At 35.3% G+C, this 19,617-nt stretch overlaps 1 protein-coding gene across 2 annotated transcripts in view; it reads right to left on the reverse strand.

The window, feature by feature from the left end:
* Positions 1-1,382: 1,382 nt before the first annotated feature.
* Positions 1,383-19,617, reverse strand: part of BMAL2 (basic helix-loop-helix ARNT like 2) — a 36,398-nt gene continuing 18,163 nt past the window's right edge. For both annotated transcript variants that reach the window (XM_067305810.1, XM_013947727.2), the window contains exons 7-17: positions 19,294-19,386; positions 17,154-17,271; positions 16,175-16,318; positions 14,281-14,521; positions 13,173-13,279; positions 12,430-12,580; positions 11,132-11,187; positions 10,204-10,312; positions 4,900-4,987; positions 4,225-4,333; positions 1,383-3,373 (exon numbers count right to left, since the gene is read on the reverse strand). In XM_067305810.1, coding sequence (XP_067161911.1) covers positions 3,240-3,373; positions 4,225-4,333; positions 4,900-4,987; positions 10,204-10,312; positions 11,132-11,187; positions 12,430-12,580; positions 13,173-13,279; positions 14,281-14,521; positions 16,175-16,318; positions 17,154-17,271; positions 19,294-19,386 — 1,350 coding nt within the window. In that variant the 3' untranslated portion in view covers positions 1,383-3,239. The remainder of the gene's footprint in view (positions 3,374-4,224; positions 4,334-4,899; positions 4,988-10,203; positions 10,313-11,131; positions 11,188-12,429; positions 12,581-13,172; positions 13,280-14,280; positions 14,522-16,174; positions 16,319-17,153; positions 17,272-19,293; positions 19,387-19,617) is intronic.

Below are 19,617 nucleotides of genomic sequence, written 5' to 3' on the forward strand. Positions count from 1 at the left end.
GCAGTCTACCTCTTCTCTTGACTCAGCCTTTTGGTGGCCAACAGATTATTACTTTTAACCCAGTCGGAATATTTTCTCATTCAAGCCATATCCCAGATGATATTGATCTGTTCCACATCTTCATTCTCTTCTCCTGATTCTGAAAAGAATTCTCTCATGTTTTCCTGTCAACACAGGTCCTGGTTTCCCAGATGAGCTGCTTCTTATACCGGAACTCCTCTCCCATCAAGCTGTTCTGATCCTTAACTTCATATGTTCTCTCAGTAACAAATTAATTGACCCATCTCCAGTTACAGTCATGATAATTAATTAAGCTTTTAAGGGCTTGTTAATACTTGCTTTATCACTCACCATGCCTACTTGTGGCAAGACTTTCTTTGTAAGAATTGTATCCACGTACTCCGTTTGCTTCTGCTGCTGTTCTAACAGTCTCTTTCAGGTACAGGCTATGGGCACTCTCCTTTTCAGAGACAGCCTGATCAGGCTGCAACATTGTCTTTTACTAGTCCCTAGAAAATACCTGTTAGTTTGGATTACAAAGTTATCCTGGCTAGCGAATATTGCCCTGAGCTACCAAAACCCACATTAGTTCAACCTTCCTGTTTATGTTTGCAGAAAATGAGCCCAGGATCTGAAAGCTTGAGTACTTAATGTTTAAATTCACTGACTGGGTAGAATTATCGGCAGACTCTCAAAACAGTGCATCAAAGGTAGTATTGTATTAGCCTGATTTAACCACATCCTCTGATAACCTGTACCGTGGCAATAAAAAAAAAAAAACAAAAAAAACCCCAAACTCCATATCTTGAGTTAATAGAATTGTATTGTTATCTTCAAATAAGCATGTAAATACCTTAACTGTATTCAAAATTAATCTTAATTTTGCCTCTTCATTCATCATAAATATTTACAACTGACACTTTTTGTATAGGACAGTTTTAAATCAGAAAATTTTGCAAATGGTAAAGAGAGGATTTGATAAATTAATTGAGAGCCACAATACTGATCACTGATTGCAAAAAGACTCAAGGTTACTTTTTTCTTTTCGTTTTTTAGGGAAATCCAAGATGAATCCAAAAAACAGCGGTTTGATTCTGAATGGTTATATAAATCTTGTGAAAGAATTAACATACCTTCAGTAACAAAATCTGAATAATTTTTAAACTAAATCATTTAAGAAAGAAACTTTGTGTCTGGAAAGTTTGGAAAGTTTAAAGTTATTTATTTATTTCTCTGTGTTAACTACAGTATTTCTTGTTTTATTTATTTTTAGCTTCATGCTCAATCAAAAGCAGAGAAAAGAGAAATTGCAAAGAAACTGCATTTCACAACAGCAAAATTGAATTTTTCACTTTTCAATTACACAAATGGAATTCGATCAATTCTTAAGAAAGCATCTGTTTATTTTTCTCAATTTGATCCACAATATTGCTTAAAATTTTCATTTTGTGCGGAAAAAACAAAACAATTTACTCCAGTAAAGCTAGACAACAGATCATTTTGGCCCCATGCTTTAAAAAACCCCATATATATATATATGTGAATGCAAGAAATCGCATAAAGTTCAATGAAAAAAATCTACAGACTTAAAAAAAAAAAAAAAAATCAAACAAACCATTCTAGGAAATTTGGACCAGATGTAACCAAAAAATTAATAAGTTCCAAAATGTTTCATATCTATAAGATATACAGCTGCTCCATTAAAGCACAGCAGTCAATGTGTGACAAAATCTTATATCCATTCATGAAAGGGTAGTTATCCAACAGTAGAAGTATGACATCTAGTGGCTACCTACAGAGGTTACCTATCCGTTCTTTAAATATAGTTATACACACACCTCAGTCTTTGTAAAAGAGGATCTGAAACAGGTTGCCTTTTACTCACTGTTAGTGTTAAACAAACGTGATAGCGCTTGTGATTGTACCTGTGTTTAAGCTTTAATATTTGTAGTAAACAAAAATATCCACACATCTCATAAATCTTCCAATGCTTTCTTTTCATTATCTGAATTAAAAAAAAGTTTTTTTTGTTTTTTTGTTTTTTTTTACAGTATAGTCCATTGATGCAAAAATTTACCTACACCTACAATACCAGAGATAAAAGATCCACTCTGGGTATTAATGCTATATTGTTTTAATACAACCTATTAAGTGCCATGTTCCTGGGTGATCTGCTATAACTGGGATACAGGCCTTGCAAACCCTGTCCCCCGAAAGATTATCATACATAGCATTTACTTAGAGAGCACTATATTACACAAAAATATTTTAAAAAGTCACAAACTCAAGAAATAGAAAACCACCTTAATCTCTCCAAAACACAGATACTGTAAAAGATACTATATAATTTAAACATTTTCACTGATAGACACTGATATCCTTACTCAGGGACCAAGACAATCTAGCCAAATTTCTCTAATTAGCAAATAATCTGTAGTGAGACCAAAGTGCTTTATTATAGTTACAGTATTACTTTTCTTTGGTTATATGCTCTGTCCCTCTAACAGTACATGATATATAATACAGTGTAATAATTAAGATTTTTTCCTGTCTTTCCTTATACCCTTGTTATGTTTGTCCACTGGGGAAATAATTTATTTTTTTCAAAACCTTTTCTTCTGATTTTTATGATGATCTAATTCAAATACTGGCTCCCAGAATCGTATGCTCTACTTTTACTTTTGACTACAAAAGTTGCCCTTCCAAAAAGGGCAAGGAATGACTGCAATGTTTAGGAATTAAACACCTTCCTTACAACTGTAGAGAGCGCAAATCATCATCTCAATGAAATTTAATAGCTACAAATATTCTTAAACTGTGTAAGTACAGTACATTCTACAGAAGTAACATGGATAATCAATACCTCCACTTAAAACAAAAAATAATTACAAGCTTTTTTTTAAGCATTACAGCTAAGAAAAACAAATTCCTGTACATTGTACAGTATCTTTTGGTTAAAGTTTCTTAGCAAAAATATAATAATGTGTTTTAAGCATTCCAGTTACAGATGGTTCAATATTAAAATTTCAAGGTTCTCCATCATGAAAAAAATATTGTATTTTTCCATAGGTGCAGCAGAAACCATCTCTCTGTGAACAAGGCTTAAGTATTTAAAAATATATAGATAGTAGTAAGTATGAATTCAGATGAAACGTTAAAAAATTATAGTACAGTACTGAGGATGTATGGTTGTTGTGCATTAAGAACTTTACATTCCTTCTTATTATGAGAAAGCAACACTATAGAGCCCATTGTATATCACTTAGTTCAGCTGGATCCCCAAGTCCTCCATCAGCCTCCAAGTAATTCATGAGAGCAGTCATAGCAGTGTCATCATTTTCACATATTGCAAAGTCCAGCTGAGAATTACCACCTATAAAATTATTAAAACATTTATTTTTGCAGTACAAAGCATGAATAATATGCTAACTTTCAAAACGTATTTGTTTTTAAATAGCACCTGCCTTTGAAGTCAAGAGAAAATGTTTACACCCAAGTGTTCATAAAGATCAAATAATTCAAATAATGGCTGTCAGCAGAGTGCCATAAAGACATACATAACTTGATTTTAAGACTCAACCCTTGCCAATTCATTGGTCTACCCCAATCTGCTAGCTAATAAAATTTGTATCCATGCAGTGAAGCTCATATCACTGAAGTAGAAAACTGCTTTCAGTTCATGTCGCTTTAGGGGGAAACATAATCACGTGCCTGAATTCTTGCCTGATGAACTCCTGAAACCTTACAAGCTGCTACGTGTTGGCTCCAGAAATCAACTCCATACTCTTAGCCTTTAACAAGGGTAAAGTAAAATGCTTTAGCTTAAATACCAATGAAAAATGTTTCCTTGTTTATCTTGGATAAATGCTTTTTCAAATCTTTACTTGAGGATCAGCATCTGTACATTTCCTAATTGATATAAAGGGCTCATAGATCAACTGGAAGAGAGCTACAGGTTTAAATAAATAAATAAACCTCTAGTAATTGATCAATAAAAGAGGGAGATGGGAAAGTTTCTCAAGGCTGAAATACAGGCATAAAAACTGCTTTATTAGCATTTTGTCTTTCATATTAAAAATAACACAATGGTATTTTCAAATCTCTTAAAACTTTACAGTTTTGAGTGCACCACTTTACAACCATGTATAAAATCATACCATTTGTAAGAACCATCTTGCCCTGCACCCCCCAAAATACCCAAAAGAGAAATAAAATAAATCTTACTGAGGAGAGGTTCATTATTGGGAAATGAAATAGCACCCTGGTTTTGTTCTGAAGTCTCTAGAACTTCTGTTTCTGAAGGACATAACTGAATCAACTCCTTATTTGGCACCTGGAAGAAGAAAAATAGTAAAAGGGACAGAATTAAAGCCTAAATTTTATTACCATTATTACATTACAGAAGCATTATAAATTGCTGTCAGTGTTAAGAACAGAGCAAATAAAAATATGCACTGAAAGGAAGATCTACTGCATTTAAAGTTCCATTTTTGAAAGGTTCACATAGCACTGGATTTGGTTTAAATACAGGGTGATACTTGCACATCTGTCAAAGCTACTTCACGGTGATGGCCTCTGGTTTCTCGAGGGTTTAATTCATTATCCAGCAAATAAATCCAGTGCAACAAAATGTACTGGCACACATTTTCCATGTCCAGTACCATTATCTACAAATTCCCAGTCACATCACCTATGTCAATGTCAATACATTCTAGCTTAAAGACAAAGCAAAAAACCTCATACTTCCTATTCTGTTGTTGCTAGACTAGTGCTTCCACTAGTGGTGCATATAGAACCTGGGAAGTATGAGGTATATGGTACTGGACATGGAAAGTGTGTAGCTTTGAGCTGACAGTAACTTTTTACTTTTAGATTTTTATATGCAGTGATAATACTCACATTGCTGCAGTTTACAGCTAAAACAGGAGAAGGTGACTTCCTCAGGAGATGTGATGGACTTAACTCCCCAGATGGTGAAGAATGCAACCTAAAATTATATATGTATAGTGGATTTACCAAATCACATTGATTATAAAATGAAAAATAGTCTGTGTTGCAGAACCCACCAACACCCTCCTACCCAATGAGGAAATATGAGTTAGCTAATCCAAGACAATGTTGTCTTAAATTCTCCTGAAGACTCTAAATTCTCCTGCTACAGGTTTTTATAAAACAAAAAGCAGAAGTGATCAATAAAGACGATGGGTTGTAATTTCTTGAGCATACTTTTATTTTTCTTTTGAACCATCAGCACTGACAGACCAAAGAGTAGCAGCAGGTTTCACAAGTAAGCACACTGGGACACACAGATACATTTCAAAAAACAGAAAACAGACAACATAAGGAAGTTTTGCTAAATGGTGGAGAGAAAACTAAGAATATCTCCTCATCCTGCCTCTGTTATTATTGTTACACCTGTCTTTCCATATTTTTATTAAATTCTGGCTAAAAAATAAAGATCACTTGTCTGTTACCAGAATTCTTTGAGTTCCTGCCCATCCTCTCTCACTGAACATGCCAGATATGAAATTAACAGTGAAAATGTCATACCTGTGCCTTTTGGACAGCTCACTCCCATCTCCCCCTGCTCTTTCTGACTCTCCAAGAACAAGGCTGTAAAAGAAGCGGGGCACTCTGGATGCTTTACTAACTATTACTTGCTCAGATCAAAAATGTGGTAAAGAACTGGAGAAAACTTTTTTTTTTTTTTAAGTGAATAAATAGTATATCTTAAATAAATCTAGTTATTTGTGCAGAATATTTATTAATTCTCTACATTCCAATATCCAATGCACAATCTGGTAAGCAGCACTGCCATCTCTAAAAACTAGGACACAGACTCTAGATTGAATAAGGAATTTAGGGCTGCCTTACTGAAACAATCATTCATCAGATGCTAAACCAATTCAGACGTGCACATAAGTAGAGTTGCAAGTATAGTCTTGAAATCTTTTAAAACCTGGTGATGCTTGAGGCTCAGCTTGAAAGTCATCTCTGTCTTAGCAACACTAAAAAGTGCAGAGAGCAGATTCAGGTAGTAAGTGCACTCATTCTATTGGGTTAAGTCTGTGGCCACAAAGGAAAAAAATGGTGTTTGATGAAACAGAGCTGGCATTATCTTGTTTTGACCATTCCTTTGTCTAATTTTGATCCCCCAGTGTGCACAAGATAGTAACCTGATTTCATACAAGATATGAAGAAATAGCATGAAGTCGTACTCTGCAGCTGAAAAGAAATACAGCCTTGTTCTCTGCAATGGTTTCTGAAAAGTGAAATATATCTGGGTGCAGGCAACTATGTCTAGACATCTCCAGAAAAATTCATTTGTTACTGATGAGGCCTTCAATGGCCATTTGTACTTGTGAATGTCTCTGCCTCTTACAGAGATAAAAACATTTATTCTCCCCCGAGATACAGGACTATAGGGTAAATATGATGCCAGAGATTCCACTTATACAACACCATTGCTCTTTTCCATAACTGGATAAAGTGCCTCCCTTTGGATCACATAGTTTACTTATCCTGGATGATTTTGCTCTTAAGCCTTTTCTTTCATCCGCACAGCGACTTCTTGGGCTATTAGTGTCAGCAGAAGTTTTTTTCTCAAAATTTCCATCGTCCATGAACAATTAAGATCACTGAAACAAACGTGTCTGCTCAAGACTGAAATGGCTCAGATCGCTGTGGCTGATGGAGCCGGCAAGTCAAACGTTTTTCCTTTCAAACTGTTGTGACATTCAGTCCATTAGTTGTGAAATAAGATGACTGTTCCCAAAGAAAGCAATATATTGTTGTTTCATTTGCTAGCCAGTATTCAAGGTGTGAACATAAATGAGAAAAACACTAAGTTCAGTCAATCACTTGAAGAATGAAACTAACCTGATGCAGCTTCTTGAGGAGAGTGCTCATTACTGCCAGCATTTTCACAAGTATCTGTCCTGGAAGGTAGGATTCCACAATTCTTTGAATCCTAAACTTGCCCAGAATGGGGTATCTGTGGTTTTTATTTCTTCCAGCATCCCACTTTTTAAATGAGAAGGAAGTCTGGACTATCACTGTGATCAGATCTTTCTGAAGAGATGCTTTGATAAGTCAGACTGGAGTAAATGTCCTGTTGCCTTAAACTGCTGCTCTATAAACCAGTAAAGCCATGCTTTACTTGCACAGTGAAATCAAGACATCTACAACACGAATCTCAGACAGAGATATGGAGGTAGGCATCATCAAGAGCTTCCAGCTTATGACAGGCAGACAGAAAGAAAAAAAAATGATGATAGTGTGAACAGTATCAAAGTTGAATTTCCTGATAAATAAACTCAACTTCTGTAAGGTCTGTAGTGCACTAGAAACCTCCGATGATCTTCTGGGATTTGGAAGAATCCAAAATAATAAAGATTCCCCTGAAGAGGCCTCAGTCATCCTGCCTCCATTGTATAGCAGAATTCTATTTAAACAGACTTCTTGGAAAAAAAAATTTCCACCTTTCCAAAAAATTCCCCTGGGGAAACTGGGGAGATTAATTCAGTTCCATAATCTCTGCTCAAAATTCCACAATTCTGTCCGTCATGATGGATTCTCATTTCCTAAGGTGAAAACAGATACACTTTGCTTTCTCGAGACCTGCTGAAATCTGAGACTTGACACAGAGGAGGAAAAATGGGTCGATCTGATCTTTACGCAAAGCTCAAACTTTCCCTCTGTTCCTTAGGAAGATGCTGTTCCTGGAACTGTTGTCTATGTGGTACCATAAAGAGTATTGCTTGTGGTTCTTAACATGAACACCAAAACTTCAAGGGGTAGCTTCCAAGAACTTTCTCAGGTGTGCATCCATTCCTCCATTATCCAGTAAATTTATTATTCATGTAAATAATAGACTGGTTCCTTCTAGTTGATGACATGGATCGTCATGTGGACGAGCATTTTCAGTAAAGACCAGGTGATCTTAACCAAGAACATCACCTTGCTGAGCTCACTGAAGCCTCTAGAACAAGAGTCAAAATTAAGCTCTTGGGGCATGCCTGGGTTATTAGTCAGAAATGAGAACTTCTGCCAACTTACTCTGGTCTTCAGAAAGATTTGATAAAAGCAACCATCTTTTCTGCAGGCAGTACTGATGAAAAGACATTAAGGACAGTATTACCAAAAATATAACATCCCATTCTTCTTGCTCAGGGCACCTGTCTTTTTTTTCCCTTTCGTTGTTGCTGGTGGTTTTCCTCCTTCCAACTTCATTGTTGGAAGGTGATTCCAAAATACTGAAAACTGGGTAAGAAGCATCATACTGTTAGGCTCAGGCCATTGTTTCTACTGTTTCAGAAAATTAAATAGCATTTTCTGATGAACAGACAGCTGAGAAGACAACTACGTTATCAAGAGATGATCTATAATCCTGGATTTCACAGAGATCTTCTAATATTATTTCTAATAACTTGTTAGAGGTTAGTAAGGGAAGTCTTTCTGAATTGGAAATACAGGCTAATCTGGACTAATCAAATCCACCCTAAGGTTTTATCCTGTCCTCTTTCAAGAGGTGGGACCATATAATAACATTATTGGTCAGGATCCTGGTATATTGGTATGAATTACACTTGACCATATTCATCATTTCATACTTGTCCTACAGAATAATGCAAGTCTTGCATTTCCTCTGTAATTATGGCTACAGTATGTTTGTACAGTGTTTTCTATTTACTTAGAAAGGGTCCTCCTTGGAATGCGTGGGAAATGAATATATCAGAGTTATCAATCAGCTAAGGTCTGGAATTTTGAAACAGGTTATACTGACCTTGGTAAACATGGAATAGAAAGCTGCATATCAGTGCACACGGGGAACTTATGTGTCCCAGAGGAAATGGAAAGAAAAAAATAGGCTTTGCTCTTCTGTCTCAAAGAGGTTTACCCAACCTGGTTCTGACTATGTATTTTGTTTGTGAATCTCACAAAAGCACTTTAGCTACTACTGAAACAGCAGAAGCTGAATATGCCATGGCATATGAAACTATTCCTGACACTTCTATAAGCATTTCCAAAACTGGTGCATTCCTTACTGGAAGATTTAATATTACTATGGTCTTTCAGGCATCGTTGAAGAGTGTCACTGGAAAGATTTCCATGGGACCTTGGTACACACTGCTATGCTGACATAAACAGTTTCTTGGCACTTCTTCACCTGAAGGTGGAAGTACAAGAGCTAAGGCCTGAGGGATGGCTTCACTAGCCAAAGCTGACACTTAAATGATGTGCCTTGTCCTGATGCGATGATAGTACCATTAAACTATATTCGACCTTAACAAAAGAGGTTGGATCTTCTGATGAAGTCTTCATACCTGAAAGAGTCGTGACTGAAAACAGACTTTTTCCTGTACACGTGCACCCCAAAGTCCTGGAAACGGCTGTCTCGGAGCCTTTTAAAAAACATTCTTAAACAGCAAAATGTTGATATGGAGCAAAGTGCTAAAGAGTAATCTCTCCCTTCATAAGTAAGCCAGGCACCACTATGGGTGCACAAAACAAGAAATGTAGAAGGACAAGGCAAGAATATCAAAATTATCTTTCTTCCTTTGGATTTACATGGCTATGCTGACATACCTATTATGTTGGGAACCTACTAAAACTAATTTAAAAAACAGCTAATCTTTAACTAACAGTTTAAATCTTGAATTGATTTAATTGATTTGGAATGATGAAGTGAGGTTTCTTAATCTACAGCTGGGTATTGAGAAGGAATTGAGCTATCACTTTATTCCATTTTCAAGACAATCTGGGAGGCTATGAAAGTGTTCCACTGGGCACTGTTTCAAGGAAAGTTCTGCTAGCAGAGCAGCTGTCAGAAAAATACAAACTCTGTTCACAGGCAACTAATTCTCCATTCCTTAATGGTTTTATCTATCCATTTCAACCTCAAGTGAAGAAGCTGCAGCAGAATAAAAGTTTTGAAGTCATGGTTAAATAGTTCTTTCATTAAGAAGGGAAATTACCTGCCCAGTACAAAACCATTTATCAAGGCCAGTGATTTGTATGGCCCTGTAGAAGGCTCATGTTAGGCTGTTACAACTGGTATCCCATAAATGCCATTGCAAATCAAAAAATATTTTTTAGATGCAAAATAATAAAAATGGAACTTGAACAACCCCCACATAATCACTTATACTTCTTTTCCACCTTTATTTAAAAGCCTAATATAAGATTTTAAAATTTTGTTACCTTTGTAATTCTAATACTTCATTTGCAATTTCGGTTCCTATACTTCCAGCACCAAGAACTGTTCCAGAGGACATTCCAGGTACACTTACTAAAGACTGTTTTGTGGTATCTACAGTCAAAAAACAAAATAAAACCTTAAGTTTGCAGCGGTTTTATTATACAACAAGAAACAATCACCTCAAGGATTCATTTTAAAGCAGTTTTTGTTCTATATCTCTTATTTTTAGAAATTAAATTCCTTAAGACACTAATCTTACAGATGGTGGATCTCTTATAGAGATGTTATAAATCTCACTTGAAATAAAGATAAGTGAATAATGTAATTGTGAAAACTGCTGATCTTCACCAATGAAATTATTAGTTTTAAGCACTACCACCTCTAATCTCTCACAGACAATGCAAAAAGCATGAGAAGAATACTTGGATTTTCACAAACAGAAAACAGTTATTAAAAAGAACAACTTCAAAAGTGAAAATAAACAACTTTATAGCAAGATGAAAAAGGAAACAGCATGTACAGATCAGACTCTAGGCACAGCAAATAAATGTTAAATAAACACATATCAGTATCACCCTACATTCTGTCTTTAAAATCAGATAATACAATTGCATAAACCTCATTTCCTTGGAAAAACAGGCAAAATATGAAGAAACTCTGTGACAGAAGCATAATATCCTATCAATCAAAAACCTAGCTATAGTAGAATCTGCTAGAGGGAAAGGAGGTGCTGCAAGCCCTTCTGATGACAATTATGTGAATTAGGATGCTGTGAATAACCACAAATTGTCACTAGAATTGGCTTTGAGAGAGGTAAATTCTCTCTCACAGAACAACCTAGAATAAAAAAATTCCTGGACTGGCTAAATCTAAAATTGTAGTGATTGATCAGGAGATGCACCTATGATAATTGTAAGAAATGATACTTGCCTTCTGCAGGCTGGGAACCACCAGAGACCAGTTCTTCAGCTGACTCATTGTGACCTCTGAGATTTAAATAAACAAACAAAAACCCAGCAACTTTGTCAAAGGCAAAATGCAGCATAGTTGTGTTTGATTTGCATCATTACCTCAAACGGCGTTAAACCCAACTCCCTCAAACTAGTAATAAAATAAGATATTCCTCATATATTTTAATGTTCAATCCTTTGCACTATTGTTTCTGAAGCACTGGCTGAACTATTTATTTCCACTTATTCTCCAAATAAAACAGACTAATATAGTTGTCTCTGTTCCCTGACAAGAGAATAAGGCTGCCTGCCACTTTGCCTCCTAGGAGGGAAAGCAGTTAACCAGAAACAACCGCAACTAGAAGAACTGCTCCTTCTGCCAGTAGTTGCTGCCCACCTCCCCCCTCTAGACAGCTGCTCTGGAGATCTAGACATCTGCAGGCAAAGGTGGCATTTGGCTGTTGGGGCAGCACCGACTGCTTTAACTGCTCTGCTCCATCTTCTCAGGAAGAAAGGTCATGGGCAAAACAGGCGGACCATGTTGACATGAACTAACTACAGGATGGGTGAAAGACCCCTTGACAACTGGGTTTAATGGAAATAAGATATATCCATCCCTTTCACCAAAAAAGCCCCAGTCATTGGCCAAGATACACAGTATCTTTTGAACAATTTAAATTATATCTCTATTGCTGGGCACAGACAATGAAAAAACAAGAGAATAAAATATACACTCCAGCAGTTCATTTACTGTCTCATGGACTCCTCCCTTGCAACCAGTTTGGAGAATCTCTCCTTTCTGTCCTGCCTTGCATTCCTATGAGCTATCAATTATGCTTCCCCATATTCTGACACATGGTAGGTAGGGCAGCACTTAAAATTAGGTCAACAAAGGCACGTGAAGTCTTTTAACGCTTAGAAGGAAAAATATTAGAACACATTTCCTATTTGCATTTATTCCTGTCTACTTTTTCAAAAGATAATTCTTTTCTTTCTTTAATAAGAACTCTTCTTAACTCTTCCTTTAATAAAAACTCTTTTCCCTCATTTCTCTACCAGGAAATAGCACAGCTTTCAGAGTTAAATTTATGACCTAAGCCTAAAATCAAAGTCAACTGGTAAACACAAAACATTCTTCCAGGTTACTCCACCACTTTGTGCAGTTTCCTAGTCTTGTTCTGCTTCTTAAAACAGGCTGCTTTCTATTATTCTTTCTATTATTTCTAATTGTAATTAAGACAAAAATTAACATGGAGATTCACATCACAAATTACTTACAATACCACAGTGTTGTTTGACACAATGTACTCCAGCTCTTTGGTCCATGGATTCATGAAACTAAACCACTGACTCTTTAAAGTAACAAAAGTCCCATCTTTTGCTCTAAATTTGTAGGAATTCGTAAATACTTTTTCTTTATTCTGCAATACTAGATAAGAAAAAAAAGTTATAACCACAGTATTTATACTTAGGAGGATAGAGTTAAGTCTAAAAAACTGTTCTATAACATCAAAAAACAAAATGTTTTTGATAATTAGAAATACAAATCAAACAACAAAATAAGAGAGACAGGACCCCTATTGAAATCAAACTACAGTTTCAACAATATCATTAATCTTACACTAGAGCCCATGTACTGAGTTTCTGCAAACTACTAGCAGAGAGACTCCCAATTTGGTGAATCTTTATAATTGGTGTCTTTAATTACATGATTAGACACATTTGCTCTTCAGGACTCCATCCTCATTCTTATAAAGAAGAACTGAAGCAGAGGGTTGAAAGAAGCATTAATGATATTCCTTTGTGACTAAAGCACTGCACCAAGATCAAGGACAACAGAAGATTCTCACTGGTACCGTTAGAGGCTTTAGTGGGCACGTCTTAATGTAGGAGCAGAAAGGGCCAATGTTAAGACTGTTTACTTCTATTAATTCCCAGCTTCTGAGTTTTTGATTTGTACTGTTTTCACACAGCAGTTACATGTAGTTCTATGTAGTCTGTGAGGACCAATTATTTTGTACCTTCTTTATGTTTTTCAGCTAGATGATTGTGATCATCTTGATGGCAGTACTCGTAACAAGAAGTTCCTAGAAGCTCTTGTGGCAGATACCCTAAAATTGCTGTTGCACTGTCAGAAATAAAAACATGAACTACAGCGGATTCAAACTCCAAAGCTTGTTTTCTTCAGTATCAAATAAAGCAGAAAATAAGTATTTAAAAGAAACAGATGTTGTATTCATGTTTGGGAAAAGATACAGCATTAGTACAGCTCTAAAACAAGATACATTGACTGCAGTTTACCTTGGATCCAATTGCAATGGATAGTACAGGATATCAAAATTTTTAAATAAATGGCAATTCAAAGACAAAATAACAGTGTTTAATCATGCACACCACTTGCATACACAGTTTAAATGCCACAAAGTACATATGGTTATTAGCTCTTCCAAGCTAGCTAATAAGGGTACTGATCACAAGTAACGAATCATTAAAAAAATTTAATAGTTGAATTTTGCCCTGCTACTTTAAGGAATAGATTTAAACCGATACTTTTAAATGAAAGAAAATTACTAAAAGCAATGAAAATCCTCCAGTGACAATAATCAAATTCAAAATAAGAAGTGGCAATACAATCCATACCACAGATAAGGGTCTGTTTTAGAGAAGTTCAGAAAATATTAACTTTGCTTTCACCTTTAATGAAATAATTTGGTACCTCATTTAGACATAATGCATTTGTTCCAAATAATAAGATTTTAAGAAGCAGTAATTTTTGATTAAATCTGAACTATTTGCATACAGATACATATATCATACATATAGCTATGAAGCTCTAACATGAGATGTTTCTTTAATGAATAAATAAGCATATGAGTGCACTTTATGACTTATATTTTAATCTTGATAGCCTGCCTTTTCCTATAGGACAATACATCTATTCTACACCACGTTTTATGTATGACAAGAAAAAAGCCTGACTATCCACAGTTTCAGGAGGCACCTCTAGTTGCATAGAGCATCTAGAAATTCTATCCTGCTTGAAAAAATATGGTTCTTTGTGACAGAAAATACTAGAAAATCAGCTAGTGATGTCATTTTCATTTCTCTATTAAAGAACAAATCACTTACCGCTGATCTACATAAACAAATTTTCCATCCACGGCAAATCGTGTAACAAATTCTGTTGCTTTGACTTTTATTTCTCCACTCTTTTGCGGAACAACATAAGGATGTAACCTCCCAATTGCAACAAGACAGTTAAAGTTACTACTGTCTTTTTCTACATCATTTTCTTCTTCCACTCCCACCTCATTAGGAGACCAGCTCTTCATATATCCAGTACAGTGAATGGTACAGTACTTTCTGTGATCTAATAAAAAAATGAAATAAGCAGTTACAGCTCAAAATGAAATTTAAATTTTTGGATTACTTTCACCATAAGATCTTCATTTAGATTTTATGATTACCTACAGCAAGGTACAACTGCACGAGGCTATAAATAATTTTACAGAGTATATAATTAATTAATTTTGTACTACTTAATTTTGGCTTACCTGGAGAGAGCATTTCTGTATAGTTACAGGTGTTGGCAGTTCAAACACATTCTCATAGAAGAAAAAGTAAACCAACAGTCTAATAATACATAGATCACTTTCTCTTTATATGGTTTCATACGTATTACAAATTCAAACAAACTACAGAGGCCCTCCCCATAGCTTCCAATTCAACTTTTAGTCTTGCGAACACTATGACCATAACACATTCTTACTGCAGCTGCTAAAAGAAACTTCTGGGAAGAACGGGAGAAGGGCAACACAAAACCAGCCAAGCTTACTTTCTATTTATCTCAGGCTTCTGGATTTCTCAATTTTCTGAGAACACAAATATGAAAACAAGTCTCTAAATTATAACATAGACTGTCACTCATTCCTGCAGCTGGTAGACCCTTAGCTATTTTTATACCATGCAAATACCCTCATATATATCAAAGAGTAGAGATGACATACTGTGTCTTACAGTCATTATCTTTCCAAAAATTACCAAAAGATTCTTGATATCCATATTCTGAACAAACTACAATTTCCATAAATTTAACTGCATCTATTCTATCAACTATGGAAACATTTATCAACTTTGAGTAATCCTACAGTGACTTTGTCACAGTTTCTCAGATTGGCAAGGTGACTCTTCCATCAATATTGCCTTCCTGAAACACATTTATAAAAGTTAAATCTCACCAAGTTGGTTGGCACATTGATGGAGCCAGAATTCTATCTACTTACAATGACAGATCTATTTTAAAATTTACTCCTGTATGGTATATATCAGTAATAACATGTTACATTAAAAAAAAGTAGCAAGATTTTTTTCAAGGTCAATTTCAGCACTTTTGCAAAAATGAATATTAAGGTGTTAAACAAGATCTAGTAATTAAGTTTAAAAAGGAAAATCCATCCACTGATAACTCAGAAAGAATTTACTGCTATACAGGCACACCAAAACTTGAACGAAATTAAAATTACTGGAAAAATAAATGGAATTACACTAATTAACTTTACTATTGCAAGCAGAAGAGGAAAATTCATACCTGGCAAGTATACACAACAGAAAACAGTAGCTCAGGAAAAAAATTTTTTTTTTTACTTGCTTTTTTCCTCTAAAACACTAGCTTTTGCAGGCCTTATTCCTAGAATTATCTTCAAGACATAAGTTAATCTTATTCTTCTGATTGGCTCCAGTGCTTTCAAAAATTTCCCTGAGATTTCTAAAATTTGACTGGAACAGGCTATGTGCTCCTAAACACAGCCACTGTACCTCAGGTTCCTCCCCCACTTTTCAGGAGTAAATAAGGAGGAGAAAGAGTACAATTAGACTGTTTTTCAATATGTGTCTCCAGTACACACTCACACTTCTCCACAACTATTTTGTGAAGTCATTGATAACTACAAGGACCACACTACTCACTCAAAACTTAAATATACAGAATTTCATGACAGAAAGGCCCCCCCTGCATCTTGAATACCTTTCTTCTTTGGGTTGGGCAAGCATTCCTTTTCTTCTTTGACTGCGGTCTTACTACATTTTATCCGACAGAAGAAGGAACGTCGAGCACCAGAATTCAGTCGAGCTGGTCCAGCTTGAAAATCTGTGTGTACTTGCAAGCCAGCTTACAGAAGTTTAGTAAAAGTAGTTAAAAAAAACCCCAAATACCCAAACCCCAACAACAAAAACTTTGGACTACAAGGCCTTATTTTCATTTCAGTTTCTAGTACTTTCTCCTTACTGCTTAGCTGCCTAAATTCTGTACTTACAATTAACTATGAAATAAGTTTAATGACTTAAATAGGGAAGGAAAATGCGACTGTCACATAAATTCCAAAATTAAAAAGAACTACCAAATTATTTTAATGCCCTATTTGATAATATGAATTTTATTTTAATAAATATGCTTTATAAACTTTCAACTTCTATTTGGTACAGGGAAGAACTGCAAAGATTTTTATAAAAAACAGCTATAAAATAGTGATTAGCTGCACAGTACATAATGCTTTCCATATTAGTAATAACTGTAAGCAAAATAAAATTTGGTTAAATTAGGATTGACACTTAGCATTTTCAGAGAAGACAGTGATTCTTGATATTGCAGTATTTTATCCCATGTTGACTACATCAGGTCTTTTGTATTGACAAGACCTATCAAATACAAGAAAAAAAAGTAGTATGCCTGGTAGGAAAAACATCAGACCACATCTTGGTAAATGTTTAACAATGCAAATTTCTACCATTCTTATTACCTAAAATAAGTTCTTTACTAGGCTAGCTTCTAAACTGTAAGCACACTCTAAGCAGCAGATAAGCATTCAAATGTTTAGTTCACAGAAATTTTGTCTCAAGTTTGTACATACACGCACATATGAATGCATAAATATGCCTTCCATAATAAATGAATTTATTAATATCTCTTATAAAAAAATCTCAGTACTTTCATAAATATGACTTACTTTTGCCATCTATGAGCTTTTCTCTTGGAGAGACATCTGAAGAGGAAAGTTGCTCCTTAACTTTGGCGACATCTTTTGGATGCAAGTAATCAAAAAAACTTTGTCCAATTAAACTGGCCTATTTAAAAAAAAAAAAAAAAAAGACTAAGAACTACACTGTTCTAGAACAGGACACCATACATATTAGTCATCTCAGAAACACAACTTCATATGCTATTTTTTAAAGATATCTTTCAAATACCATAGTTACTCTAAATTTCAATATTTTGATCTGCATTTAATTTCCCACTGTTTAATATTATTTTCAGAAAAACATGGTAGTAAAGATGTAATTGATAACTTCCCTTCAAAAAATACTGGATTTAGCTGGATATTAGAAAAGAGTCAGTATTATAAAATACAAAATACCCACTAATTATATATTTTTTATTTATTTACTTAATGTGATTCTCAATTACCAAATGTGATTCCAGAACCAGAGAAGGTTAAGTATCCTCACAGATTTTGTTTTGGGAATAAGAAGTATTCACAGCTGCTGAATGACTCAGGTTCTCATTTGGTTGGACAAAATGACATCAGTGAGCCAGGAGCTCTTTGGAAGCTGCACAGGGGTCAGCTCACTTCAGCAATCCTTAGCAGGGGATATTAATAGAGATTTCTCTGTCTGGGATCTTCTCAACCTGCTGACCCGCAACTTCAACAGCCTCTGCTGATTCAGTCAAAATAATCAGCCTGCTGAACTATTACAGGCACCATTGCTTTCTTTTGAAAGAGGAAGAAATTTTCACAAAAGTGGGCTAGTTTTGTTTTTTGTTTTGGGGTTGTTGGTTTTTTTAATATATTGCTTACCTTCACCATAGCAGGTCAGATCACTGGGTAGAAGGCAGCTGCGTTGATAAGCAGTATTCTAGATCCAAGCTACCACTCATCTTGGGCCCTTGCCACTTGCTATGGGATCACTGCATAAAGGGACCACCCCTCCAATAGACTAGAGTCAGAAATGGGCCGAGGGAAAAGCTTCTAAGAAAGCAGAACAAACATACAGCCTCTTCCATTTGCCCAGTCCCCATCTAACCCTAATGTAAAGGCAAAATGCTGAGTGCCACTGAGAAAGGCTAGTAGCAGTCTTGTCAAAATACATAGGAATAACAATGGGATTTATAGCTAGGAATGATTCCCAGATAAGCTGATAAATCCATGGCTTAAGTCAGTCATGTCCCCTGAATCTAGTCCTTTTTTGCCTCTTTGGCTGGAATAGCAATGATCTTAAGGGTCTGGAAGCAGACATGATTCACGGGAGAGACTCCAAAAGGTACTTTTTAGTTCCCAAACAAGTTCTGAGATTCTCAACAAAAAAAATGCTTTATGCTTCTTCCCCTATAAGATGATTCATTCCATCTTTTTTAATTAAAAAAAAAAAAGATTTCAAAAAAATGATTAAAATGTGCAGCCCATGATTTCTAACTTCTAAAAGTAGGCAGACAGAATCATGCAACTGTTTTAGTCTTTGCTTTTGAAATGGAAGTCTTAGATACACAAACCAGTTATCATGCCCTGATTATTTGTGGTAATTGTCCATGATGTTAAGTGTGACCTAGTGCAAGGTAATTATACTACCTCTCTTTTCAGGTTAAGCTAACTCACACTATCTCATTTCCTTCAAATTACAGGTATATATATGGATAGTTACTGCGGATCAGGCAATATTGGGAGAATAAAGCAGAATAAATGGCATAAAGCCATAAAGCCATTACCAAGGTGAGCTTTAATTAACTTGCACAGCTGAAATACCAATTTTCCTGAACTTAAAGGGGGGGGGGGGGGAAATTAAAAGAAAATCTCTTGGAGGTGGAAACTAGGACAACTAGTCCCTTCAGACTAACACTTTCCTTACGGATGATCAGTTGCAATCCGGCACTGTCACTCAGGTAAGGAACACTGACTGCACTTGCAAATGCTTCATTCCAGGAAATACAGCCTTACTTTTAAAAGAAGGTTAAATCAAAGGGATTCAAAGAAATGATGCACAAGGATTGTTTGTTTGTTTTCTTTTAATAAAATACAATACAATTTTAGAAAGTTTAAAAGTTTCTAAGTAAAAGAAAACACAAAATAAAAACAAAAACTCAATTATAGCCACCTGATCATAATTAAGTATTTTGCAAACTGATTCCGAAACAAACAGAATTTTTCCTCTGTTGCATCCAACCACAAACAGGAATCCATCTGCAGCCTGAAAATACAAAGATACTATCTTTATAAGCAAAGAACTAAAATATTTTATGAATATTGATTACTGCAAGGAAGTACACTTGTAAACCTCAATGTTTTTATTAAGTTATAAATCACACAAAAAAGCAATTAAAAAGATTGCAAGAACCAAATCAAACTGCAGACAGGTAAAGTTTCCTAAACATAGCTTTGAGAAAGAGCAGGCCAGCTGCAAAACAGCTTAACTCAGAGT

Source organism: Apteryx mantelli, chromosome 1 (assembly GCF_036417845.1).
Source record: "Apteryx mantelli isolate bAptMan1 chromosome 1, bAptMan1.hap1, whole genome shotgun sequence".
NCBI lineage: Eukaryota > Metazoa > Chordata > Aves > Apterygiformes > Apterygidae > Apteryx > Apteryx mantelli.